Raw genomic sequence first — 13,533 nt, forward strand, 5'->3', positions numbered from 1 at the left:
CCCTACTTGAAGACATTTAAATTATCATAAATTGTCATTAAAAATGTTGCCTCCCAGTTACAAGAGGATATATTGAATTTATTTTATTTTATTAAAGATTTATTTATTTGAGAGCGAGCGAGCATGTGCATGTATGTGTGTGTGGGGGGGTGGCGGGCAGAAGGAGATGGGGAGAGAGTCTTAAGCAGACTCTGAGTTGAACACGGAGCCATACGCCGGCCTCGATCCCATGACCCCGGAGATCATGACCTGAGCTGAAACCAAGAGTTGGATGCTCAACCGATTGTGCTACCCAGGGTGCCCCCGTTGAGTTTATTTTAATAACAATTCCTAATTTGTTGCTAAATGGAAAGAAAATGCTATGCACAATGAAGGATTACTGACCTTTAAAAAGTTAACATAGAAAAGCAGTAAACTATAGGAGAAAAACTGAATAGAAGTTAGATAAGGATCTGGTTTCTGTCTTATTTACTGTATCTATCACAAGCACTTTTTGGATAACTTTAAAAAAATTACATAAAAGCAAAATATGCTTACTGGACAACTAAGCTAACAGAAATATACAGAATTAAAGAAGCTAAATCTTTTCTTAAAGCCCTACCCTCTCAAAACACCACTAAGAATTGGCATTTATCCTGTTAGACTCCCTTAAGCATTTTAGAAGCTTATATAAAAATGCATACATACTCCACAAATATTTGTAAACATGTTTTATAAAATGGCCTTTTCATTTAACACTGTATCTTAGCCATCTATTCATGTAGGATTTTTACTTTACTTGACCTCAACAGTTGTACATTTAGGGTAGAACAATTTATTAAATATTTGCTTATTAATATACATTTAGATTTTTGCATTCTTTTTTGCTATTATAAACAATACTTCAGTGATACTTGTTCTTACAGCTTTGGATGCATGTGAAAATATTTTTATTGGATGGGCACATCAAAGTGGAATTATTGGTCAAAGACTCAAAAAAATTAGTAGATACTTGGATTTTGGTGTTTCAAATTGCCATCTAAAAATGCTGGAACTCGGGAGTCCCGGGATCCAGCTCCATGATGGCTCCCTGCTCTGCGGGGAGTCTGCTTCTCCCTCTCACTTTGCCCATCCCCCTGCTCCTTCTCTCTCTCTCTAATAAATAAATGAAATCTTTAAAAAAAATGCTGGAACTTTTAACTACCAATGGTTAAAAATGTCTCTTTCTTTGCACAGTTGTTAAAATTTAAATTTTTGCCAGTCTGATAGGTGAAATTTTCATTTCAAATGTAGACTAAATGAAAATTTAGTCTACATTTTCCTGAGACTGAATTTGAATATCATTAACTGGCCATTTAGAATTCTTCTTCTGGGAACTGTATTCATATCCTTTGCCAATTAAAGAAGAAAAAAACCTAAGTCTTCATTTCTTACTGATTTATAGGATCTCTCATATACTGTATATGTTAAATTTATGTTGTCAATATTTTCCTACCTCTCTGTATGTGGTTCACAGTTGTGTTAAATGCAATAATGTAAGCAAAAGTGCTTTATTAATATACATTAGTTACAGTAACTCACAAATGTTTGATGAATGACAACTGGATTTAAAAATTAAGTATTCTTGGGGTACCTGGGTGGCTCAGTCATTAAGCATCTGCCTTCGGCTCAGGACATGATCTCAGGGTCCTGGGATTGAGCCCCGCATCGGGCTCCGGCTCCCTGCTCAGCGGGAAGCCTGCTTCTCCCTCTCCCACTCCCCCTCCTTGTGTTCCCTCTCTCGCTGTGTCTCTCTCTGTCAAATAAATAAATAAAATCTTAAAAAAAATTAAATATTCTTTGATCTTACACTTTTATTAGATTTTTTCTGTGCTTGACATTTAACTAGTCTTTCATAAGGGAAAGATAAGAGATTTTTTTTTTGGAGAAGAGCAGCTTTTCCCTCAACTAATTGTTTTGCCATGGTTCTATCATTTTTCATTTTTTATTTAAGTAGGCTCCATGCCCAATGTGGAGCTTGATCTCACAACCCTGAGCCTAAATCAAGTCAGATGCTTAACCAACTGAGGCACCCAGACACCCAAACCCAATGGGCTTTTATCTTTAATCTTTAGAAACCTAGATTCCCACCACATTATGCCCTCATTCATGAACTTTTTTTCTCTTTCTTGCTTGTGCTTTTTACTTCCAAATGAAAAAGCAAGAGTTCCAAAATAATACTGAAAAGACTATGGTTGGTCTTACAGCAGAGTCAATAAAAGTGAACAAAGAGAAAGGGCAGACTTTCTTCTGCATTTTCCTCATCATTCAAGTCCCCCCAACATTTCAAGTAAATTCATATTTGATTATTCAAATCATTCATTTATTTAACAAAAATGCCAAGAACTGTATTAGGCACTAAACATACAAAGATCAAAAGATACACTCCCTTACTCCCCAAAACATACAGTCTAATGCATGTTGCAGAATATAAAAAATAACAAAAAAGATGGTTTAAACTGCTGGTTTGGCCTGGATGCAATTTAAGTGAATGTTTTATTATACCATCTTAATGAGTACTATACACATTCCACTGCTCTTTTTAATGTTTTTATCTCAAATGCATAAATGAAATTTGGCTCAAATCTGTCAGTTTTCTGAGAATACTATTCAATGTGACCACTGCTACAGAAAATAAGTACTCAAGTTTGTTAAAAAAAGGTTAAAACACGACGAAGGGGATGGGTTACATACAGGCAAGGCTGGAGGAGATCACAGAAGAGGCACAAGAGAGATTAGAATGAGGAACTGTGCACCAGAATCTATCACTATGCAAGGTGTTAACAAAGTAACAAAGTATGAATACTTTTAAGACAGGTAAACTGGTAGCCTCAGTCCAACTTAGCTTATTTTTTTAGCTGTATCAGTAAATACACAGATGCAAAGTTAAGTTAGAATGATATATATTCGTGAGGAAGGTACATGGGAACAGAAATCCCACAAAACTGCTAGATCACTTCTTAATATATTACAATGATAAAGTTGTATTTAATTATAAGCACCTTCGTCCTCTTCTGAAATTCTTGTCCCTTTCCTCATTTCCATCCTTTCTTGAGAATCTCTTTGGTTTTTCAAGATATATATCCATCAACCCTGATTTCGTGATCAATGCTTGGCTTTTCTTCATGTTTCTGAAATATCAATGATGAAGACCCAGCTTTGGAGTAAAGACACATTATCTGTCCTCTGCCCTCCACTGACCGTATCTTCATGGTTGTTCTCCCTAAGGTACTACTTCTAAGGTCAACTGGAGAATCAGGATGGGAGACGTACAAAGTGTTACCAGTCAGATCAAGTCAGTACCTCTCCTGGTATTCCCCTCATGAGGTAAGCAGTCAAGAGTATTATAACAGTTAACGAAGAAAAAGGATGGAATTTTCCTTCTTTACAGCAAGAGAATCATATAAAATATTTTTTACAAAAATCTTTGTTCCCTTGCTTGTAATTTAATCAACAAAAGCCAAACAAGGCCTCCAAGCTACATATACAGGTGGCTTTTCTACTTTCTGGAAAATAAACTGCAAAGTTAAAAGCTCTAGACTTTTGGGTAGAAGTCAAGGCAATGAAAAAAATAGCGATATCCATTAGCACCAAAGGCCAACAAAGAATATTTCTTATGAAGTCTGGCCTAGAGGTTGTCTAGTTGCATGACTAAAGATCAGAAATGTCATGTAGCCTCTTAACTACTCTAAGTAAGTGCAACTAGCTTATCTTCATCACAGAGTTAAACTTGACTGGAGTAGCTCTACAGTCTCAGGTTCATGTTATAAAATTCTAAAAACCGAAAGTTGAGTTAAAATTGGTTAAATGTGTTAAAAGGATGGAAAACTCACTTTTGTTTCTTTGTCATATACTCAGTAGACTGAAATAATTCTAATAATAAAGCTATCAAGTAGTACTGATTTAGACTTTGATCAACACTCCTCCCTCCAGAATGGGACTAAGTATCTCATCAGGTCATTCGTAGAGTGAGGTACCGCTTTTCATTCCCTAAAGTCTTATTATTGAGGAAAGAAGAGGGAATAGGTAAAACCTTTGAGTATGGGGTAGAAGACATGCAGTGGTTGGCTTCACTCTATTCCCTTTATGCCTATTTCCTAATGCTGAGAATCCTTATTTAAGGAAGGCAGGAAAGGAAGGAGAAGAGATATGAGATCTCCCTCCTGTAGCAGCAAAGTGCTATTTGTACTTGATTTATAGAAATAAAACTAGTGCTCTATGACTGGAAAGTTACTGTTGCTTTGTATTATAGCCCTTTGTCACCAGTCTGTCCTTCTTCCCTTGAGCCCCTCTATTTTCTCTATTTACTGAATCTGTCCATATTCCTCTCTCACTGTTTCTCTGCAGTATCTATGGATTCTCATGGTTATGCTTTGCTCCACTGGCAGAATTAAGGGCTAAAGTGGCCTTGAGGAACATCAGAAAAAAGTCAAACAGTGCAGATGATGAATGCACTCAGTCTTATTTTTCACCAAACATTAGAGAGAATATTGTTTAGAGACTACTTTATGTCAACACGCACGCCATATCTTTAGAGACTTTACACATATATATTCCATATATGTGAAATACATACACACTAGTATATGGGAAACATTTCAAATCATGGCTTACATTAGAGGGGGCTATCAGTCACTTGTCACTCTAAAGTGAAAGCACAATGAAGTGATTTTCTGAAATTTGCCATTCACACACTTATCATGCTAAAATTTCTTGAAGCAGTACAGCACAGTGAAAAAAAATATTACAATGAGCATTACAGGGCTATTAGTGCCAGATAAAGTTCACACAGACATTAAGGAAGATTTCTAGAAAAAAGTCAGAAGTTCCATTTGACTGGAGTGCTTGGAAGGCTTTTCTTCAAAAAGCAAAGTTTAAAACCACAAGATTAGAATTATATTCCTTTCTACATGACTTCAATCACTCTCCTTGGCTCTACAGTGTATAATATTGTTCACTATTTTACTGATTTTCTGTAGATATGGAAGACATAGCGATAATTAGGTAATAAAATGTGAATGCTATAAACATCAAAATTCAAAATGATACTATATGATACTACAACAAAAATTAGGATGTGGAAGAGAGAAGAAAGGAACAGATGCACTAATTTCCTCATATTTTGAAGTGAGGAGAGAGCAGATACTGTCTGTCTACAGCTAGTATTTTAAGAAACAAAACCTATGTATATTATTTAAAGTCACACAGGTGATCTTTAGCACTAAAACTGATCACAGTGGCAAGGCAAATAAGGGAGAATGAAGGACAGCATACTTTTCATGGTGTGCATTCCATTTTATTCTGAATTTATTTTTCTTTCTTTTGTGTAAATTATTACTACTGAAAACTAAATGTACTTTTTGTCTACCCTTATTTCTTACGGATGGACAAGAGATCCGGGGGCTGGGAGGGAGGCCTGTGGTTGTCACCTCGCGAGCGCACCAGCCCTATGAGCCGTGTCCGTGCTCGAGCGCTGGGCGCCCCTGTGCCTGCAGCGTCTCCTCCTGCTCTAGGGTCAAACGGATGCCTAATCTGTGCCACCTGCACAGACGAGGACTTCCAGCTTTGCGAGAGGTAAGCTCATCCCATCGGAAACACAGCACAGATTTTATTTTAATCTTCCAGTTATTAGATGGATTGATTTTTGCGATCATTAAAACATACTATAAAGGTTTTGAGATTAGAGATTTTTTGGAAGATTTTTTTTTTTTTAAGATTTTTATTTCTTTGACAGAGAGAGAGACACAGTGAGAGACGGAACACAAGCAGGGGGAGTGGGAGAGGGAGAAGCAGGCTTCCCGCTGAGCAGGGAGCCTGATGCGGGGCTCGATCCCAGGACCCTGAGATCATGACCTGAGCTGAAGGCAGACGCTTAACGACTGAGCCACCCAGGTGTCCCTGGAAGATTTCACCTGACTGAAAAACATCACTTTAAAGAAGACAAATTCACACAACTTAGCACCCCCGCCTCCTCCCCTCCTCGCCAAAAAAAAAAAGAACTATGTCCTCTAGTCAGTAACACGACCAACTAGGATTATAACATGGTGACAGATAATAGATTTTTTTTTCTCTAGGTTTTCATGGTGGGCTTATGATTTGCAAATAACTTGAATGTTCAGTATAAAGTCATTTCTGTCTTGGTATTACCTGACTTTTGTTACTTTTATTCTGGTCTTTTATTTTGAAAGAAAGCTAACTCTTTGAATGCGCCTGTGTTATCCACAGTAATTTCTGCTGAGTAAGATCAGTTAACATTGTTTTATTTCTGTCTGCACCTGTTCACCAGACTAAAAACCCATGTCGGTAGTGACAGATACAATTCAGTGCAGTTATTCAGCTTATATGATTGGTTTCATGAAGTAGGAATACTTCTCAAGCATATGCCTGGGGCAAGTGCTGGGTTCTTCCAGCATTCACATGTTACTTGAATGAAGTTCAATGGAAATGCCACCTACGCAGTGGGAAATCTTACAAGTGCACTAGGCCAAAAAAATATCATTCTGTCCCTTTAACACTTTGCATAATGATTTCAAAGAGATAGGTTAGCAACTGTAAAAAAGTTAAAAAATTTACTTGTACCCAAAGGCTTTTAGGGATATTATATGTAAATAGTAATCAACTGCTTATCTGTTCGTCTGTCCATCCATCCATCCATCCATCCATCCATCCATCCATCCATCCATCCATCCAAGCATCATCCATCCATCCAGATATCCACCTACTCACTGAGTACCTGTTATATACCAGGCATTGTTCTAGATGCTGGGGATATAGTAGTGAATAAATCAAAGTCCCCACTTCATGAACAATGTCCTTTCCACATTTAGTGGAGTTTATACTCTGCGAAGTGTAAGTCTTTCAGAACAGTAATTTCAAAAAGATAATTTACATCTTAGAAGTCTCTATTGTGTTTGATTTTTGTAAGCTATAGCTAACTTCAACACCAGACTCCCTAACAGTTCAGAATTGTAAGTGCTAACTTGGCCGATGAATAGGAATTGTTTTTTATGATTATAATTACACTTACTCATGACATTTTCTAACAAAAACATACAATTGCATTCTAAAATTACCAGTTAAGGTTCATATACAAATATCTTATATAAAAATATTTAGAGGTACCTAAATATATTTAAATAAATAAAGCTTGTGGATTATATTCACCAAATTATTTTAGGCTCAGTCAGAATTTTGGAATCAGTTTTTTTCATCCAGATGTTTAATTATATTTAAAAAGTACAAGATAGACTTCACAAGTCATCCTTGAATAAATGAACAAAAACTCAAAAAAGAAAAGGAAAGAAACAACAGAATTTTACACATACAATTTGACACATGGTACTGCTAAAATTCTCGGGGAGTTTGAGTGTAGAAATATAGTTCTATCTTCCCTCTACAAAGAGGTTGTGTAAGACACCTCCATTATCAATAGACTTACTTATTAAAAATGCAGATTCCTGGACAAGATCCCAGATCTAATGAGTTAAAATTTAAATGGGACTGGGGCCTGATAAAAATCTTTACTTTAGGAAGCAGGCCAGTCATTAGACACTCAAAAGTTTGAGAAGATGAAGCAGCTGTGCCCTTGTGAAGGCTGCTGTTCTGCTGTGGCTATACCCATGTAGCATATTTGCTCCTGGATAGAGACTTCTTACGTACGACATAAGAACTGTGTCCATCAGAGGGTCAGGGTTTCCACCGACAAAAATGCTTTGTATGAAACCTATCCAAACTTAGAACACAAGGAACATGCCACGTGGCACGTATGTTCTGCCAGGAAGTCTACTTCACCATCCCAAATGCCTGGCAGTTGTCAGAACTTGCAAGGGGAATTTTGTTTACTTTGTGAAATGCCCAGTAGGTGTTCCAAGGGTCATTTAGGAATACTGTCACACAGACGTTAGGGTAGATACAGTCTTTGACTTACATGTTCCCACAAAGGGAACATTGTGATCTCAATATTCAGTTTATTTCTATGGTCCATCAATAGGATTCCTTATATTGTGAAATACCAGTAGAAAAAAATGTCTTGTATTATTTAATACTACTTCTATGTTTTCCAAATTTTTATCCAAGACCAACTATATGATTATGTATATTATCCGCTCTGAGAGTCTTGACATGACTACTTAGAGTGAAAAAAACATTTCAGATAATACAAAAACTTCATTGAAATAAAAAAATTACTTCTTAGTATTGTTTAATAAAGGCCAGAGATCTGATAATCAACATAAAAGAAAAAATTCCTAGGGCTAGCTATAGTTTGAACTAATACTCATAAAATTTCAAAATAATGCCTTAATTATTCACATAGAATCATCTTTATTTTATATATGATTACTCCCTCAACTTCACAATAGATGGTATGACTGTACAGTAGGGTAGTTTCAGAAGCAGAGAGAGTCTGAGAAAACAACAGGCAGATGCTTCAGAGAGGAGGTGGCAGACAGTAGGGCAGAAACGTGACGGAAGTCAGAAAAGGGGACAGAAGGCAGAAGGGGCAGGCACAAATGGTGACAGTAAAGGCAGTGAGATAAACAAAAGTAAATGTGGCAAGAAGTAATGTGAGAATGTGGAAGACAGATAAAACTTACAAGTATAATAGGTATAATATTCAGTCATGTTTAATAAAAAGGAAATACAAGTATATATGCATCTATGATAATACAAAAATGAACTTCAGTAAATTCTGTAATCTTATAACTTATGAGATGCTTCGATTAATTTATGTGTTCATCAGTATGCAGGAAAGACAGGAAGAAGTCAGAACATAATAAACAGTATCTGTACACTGATATTCCTGTCCCAACAGGACAGCGGATGTAACTGTCCTGACCGCTCTCTTGTGTGTCTAGGAAAGGTGCCATAAAACGAGCAGGTGTTTGGGTTTGATGGGCTCCATGACTCAGTTTCACAGGGGCTGTGCTGTTTACTGGTAGCTAGAGCAATCGCTTCCTAAACCTCACAGCGTGAAGCCTGACACAGCAGTTCTTTCTCACACTCCTTCCTTACACTGTGATGAATGCTTTTATCTCAGGGTCAGTGGCCCTTCTTAGCCCCGAGGGCCATCTGTGGCCCTTGGGATGCCTGAGGCCAAAGAAAGAGACAGTAGAAGAGAAAGAAGGGCTAAGAAAGACTATTTTTAAGGGAAGGAGAGGGAAAGGGCAGGATTGGCAAGAAAGGGAGAGGGAAGCTCGGAGGAAAGCAGTTCTCTGGGTGGGGAGGAGCATCAAGTCTGACCATCAAATGCCTCGTCAGGACCGGCCAGCAGACTGCACCACAGACCACCTTCCTCTTCACTCAGCGGCTCTTTGGCATTTGGTTTAAAAATACACATTTATCCAGGGATTCCCAGAGAGGGAGCAGGACTCCATGACCCCTTGAAATCATGATCCTCTCATCACTTAACCCCGCCAGTTGTGTTATTCCCAGACTGCTCTGCAGTTCCCTCCCACTCCCCACCCTCCCACTTTTCTCTTTCCACTCCCCAACTCTAGTGGTTCCCCAGGTACTAGTGCTTTACGGTCAACAAACTTTTCCACTTTTAACCTTTTGTGGAAATACTGTGCTCTACTTCCGTGCTTTAATTAGAACCCGGCTGTCCTTTGAGCACACTATTTTCTTGCACTATGAGTACTGGTGTCCTCTGGTCCCTGATGCGGGTTTCAGATCACTATTTCTCATTTTTGTAAAAATTTCCATTGTTTTGGGCCTCATAAAACCCAGTTATCCCCTAATTCTACTCTTCGCTGTCATCATTTACTGAACACTACCTTTCATTCACGGAAGAATTTTGGTGCCTAACTCTGTATCTCAACTCTAGACAGGATACACGTCTGTCTCCTTGGACAACCCCTCCAACATTCAAGTTTTACCACTTCATCTCCCACCACCTTGTCTCCTCCACCTTGTCTCCTCCACCTTTCTTGGGTCACCTGCTTCTGCAGTCACATCTGGAGTACTGAATAGCTGTCCTTTCTGAAATGACTAAGAGAGCCCATCCTCTGACAAGGACACCTACCCTTATAGCTTATTTGCTCAGTAGCCCAACCTCTTCCTGTTATTTGAATGAGATCTCTACTTTCTCTATGTCAACACTCTGTCTTTTCAAGAAACTTACACTGCAGATTATACCTTCTCTTTCCTATATCTTCAAATTATCCTTCTTTGCCAGGGATTAAACATACTCAAGAATCTTTATCATAAAAAAAAACCCCTAAAACAAACAAAAACCGCCCCCCAAAACCAAAAACCAAAAAAACCCATAAACCCCCCTTCTGCACTTTGTATCTCTTGCTGGTTATAATTCTCTTTTCTACTTTACAGCTAAATTTATAAAATGGTTGAGCATTTTCTCACTTCTTGTTGACTCTTCAATCCCTCCCAATCTGCCTTTTGCCTGTAAATGTCCATGGAAGTCTTCTGAAGTTTATCAATGACCTCCATTAGCCAAACTGGTCCACAGTGTCACTGAGCCACCTCCGCATCACTGGATATGGCTGATAACTGCCTCCTGACTGAAGCGGTTCCCCTGTGGCCTCTCCTCGACTGCCAATGCCTCCAGCTATTCCTTCCTGGTCTCCTCATCATCTACCCCCCTTTATTCAACCTTTAAAGAGCTCTGAAGTCTGAGGGGACCTGGTCTGAAGCTAACTTCTGTGTCTCTCCCCAGGTAATTTCATTCACTCTCATGGCTTCACACATCATTATGCCAGTGACTCTGAATTTCAGAGCAATACTTTGCTATTTGGATGTCCTAGGCATTTCAAACACAGTATGTTTAAATGTACTCTTCTTCCAAATACCTTCTATCAGTAACTGTACTATTATCCACCTAATTTTTCACATCAGAAACCAGGGAGGTCCCCTCCAAAATCACCATCAATCCCTTCAGCATTCTATCTTACAAATCAACCTTCAAATACCTCATGACTATAACTGTTCTTTCTATCTCCACTACCACTGACCTGATCAAAGCCACCCATCACTACTGTGGCCTCCTGATCTGCTCTCTCCAAAGTTTTTCTGTTTTTTTCTATTCCTGATAATCTAATTTCCACACTGCATAAAAGGAATCTTTTAAAGATTCAGATCTAATCATGATATTTCTCTGCATATAACATATAATGCTTTTCGGTTTATAGGAAAAGAAAATTCTCAAATCTTCAGATGGCCCTTCAGCATCTGGCCCCTCTTTAGTTTCCAGACTCATTTCAATCACTTGTCCTTTCTGCCTTCTACACTGCAGCCACTGAGTTCCACTGAGTTCTTCCTTGTCTCAGACATTTCTATGTATTGTTCTTTGTTTGTTTCTGTCTGGCAGCCTCCTCCCCACAAGATCACGTCTCTCTTCGCCCCAGCCTGGTGAATTCATTCATCCTTTAGGCATCTACTTAACTGTCATTCCCTCAGAGGAGCTAGGTTTGATTTTCTTTTGGAGGGCTTATCACAATTATAACACATTAATTATTTGTGTAATGTTTGTTGCTGCCTGCCCCAACTCAAATTCTGTCCCCCCATGGCCAAACTGTAAAATCCACAAGGACAGCAATCATGTCTGTTTTAATCAGGAGTGTTTGCTGTATCTGTGAGGCCCAGCACACTTCCTGGCACACACACACTGTGTCCAATAAACTGGTATGGAACGAACGAATGAATGAAATTCATTCCAACTTAGGGATTCTGTTTATCTCAACACACTAGAAAGCAATGTTATTGATATTTTCAGGTTTTACTCAAATAATGGTAGGAATAAATAGCAATCAGACATACTTTAATTCCACCACACTTTTGTCAGGAGAGGGAGCCCTAACTCCTGATAGTTTCAACTTGTAGTTAATTTTCCTCAAAAAATACAATCCTTAAAAATAAGGATTTTTAACTCTCAATTACTCCTTCAGGCCTATATTCTCTAGTACAATCATATATTGATTTGTCCTTTGTCTAAGTTTGGTTAGGAAGGAAAAAAAAAGCATGTTTAAGGAAGGCAAAGAACAAAAAAGTCTAATAAAGGTTTTTCTTCTTCTTTTTTTTTTTTTAACAATTTTATTTATTTATTTGACAGAGAGAGAGAGTACAAGCAGGTGGAATAGCAGGCAGAAGGAGAGGGAGAAGCAGGCTCCCTGCAGAGCAAGGAGCCAGATGCGGGACTTGATCCCAGGACCCTGGGATCATGACCTGAGCCGAAGGCAGTTGCTTAACCAACTGAGCCACCCAAGTTCCCTAATAAAGGTTTTTCATTAGATAAATGCCCCTTAGACAAAGTCCAATTATGGATCCTGTTTGGATTTCAAATTCTAGTCACTTTCTTGGAATTCAGAATGAAGCACGGGAAAAAATTAGGAAAATAAAGCCAACTTTTGGCTCTACCATGAAATACCAATCCGTGTCATCTGAAAGTACGCTACACCTCCTTCTGTGACAGTCTCTATTAACTTCAAAGCACTCTATTTTTTCCTCCAATTAGGCTGGGCTCATCCCTTTTTCCTGCTATCTAGGCAAATGAGAGTATGAGGAAGAAGCTTTCTTTAAGGAAATCGTTAATTTAACCAGAGCTCTATTTGTAGTACACAGAAATACTATCAAATTTGATGGAGAACTGAAATTCTAAGATGTTACTTTTCTGCCACAGTGGACCTGACTACGGCCAGCGATGTTTGGAAAAGCCTTCTTGCCTTCCTCCCACATAGAAAGTGTAGATGGTAAAGCTGAGGCTTTCGGGCAGTGTTCCTACAGACAGAAACAGTGGCTTCTACATATTCACTGTGCTGGCCTTGCTCTGATTTTGATGGTCTCACTGTCAGGTACTGATTCCTACTACATTGCTCTGACGATGCTTCCAAATGTCCTTAACCTACTTTACCTTCACAGGAATGTCTTCTTCCTGGCTGGCTTTCTCTGAGGTGAAGACATACGAGATCTCTTTGTGAGATGTGGTCTGGCGGCAGATGGCACACTTAATGGAGCTTCTATGAGATCCCACACTGTACTGCTCAATAATAATTGAAATGCACTCGTTACAGAAACAGTGTCCACAGGTCAGTACTGCCCACTGAAAAAGAAAACACACAGAATATACCTCAGTGAGGTGCTATCAAAGATGCCTTCTAATCTATAAATATATTAAAAAGAGAAGGGAGTCATAATTTCACTTCCTATATGTTTTATGACGTTAACACTCTTTAAGTCATAAAAGCTAAGTTGTAAAAATTAACTCATTTTTAGTTCAACCAGAGTACGCTTTCATAGTCTTTAGTTCTACTCACTCTAATTGTGAGCATAACAGTCAGCCACCATTATTTTGTAAGAAGTTGGTGTTCTCGGGCGCCTGGGTGGCTCAGTTGGTTAAGCGACTGCCTTCAGCTCAGGTCATGATCCCAGGGTCCTGGGATCGAGTCCCGCATCGGGCTCCCTGCTCTGCGGGGAGCCTGCTTCTCCCTCTCCCACTCCCCCTGCTTGTGTTCCCTCTCTCGCTGTGTCTCTCTCTGTCAAATAAATAAATAAAATCTTTAAAAA

At 38.6% G+C, this 13,533-nt stretch overlaps 1 protein-coding gene across 9 annotated transcripts in view; it reads right to left on the reverse strand.

The window, feature by feature from the left end:
- SHPRH (SNF2 histone linker PHD RING helicase) overlaps window positions 1–13,533 on the reverse strand; it is a 96,537-nt gene that overhangs the window by 15,595 nt on the left and 67,409 nt on the right. For all 9 annotated transcript variants that reach the window (XM_081829107.1, XM_081829102.1, XM_081829105.1 and 6 more), the window contains one exon: window positions 12,881–13,069. In XM_081829107.1, the coding sequence (XP_081685233.1) occupies window positions 12,881–13,069 (189 nt within the window). The remainder of the gene's footprint in view (window positions 1–12,880; window positions 13,070–13,533) is intronic.

This window comes from Leptonychotes weddellii, chromosome 8, assembly GCF_054177405.1.
Source record: "Leptonychotes weddellii isolate Sample4059 chromosome 8, ASM5417740v2, whole genome shotgun sequence".
In the NCBI taxonomy this organism is placed as follows: domain Eukaryota; kingdom Metazoa; phylum Chordata; class Mammalia; order Carnivora; family Phocidae; genus Leptonychotes; species Leptonychotes weddellii.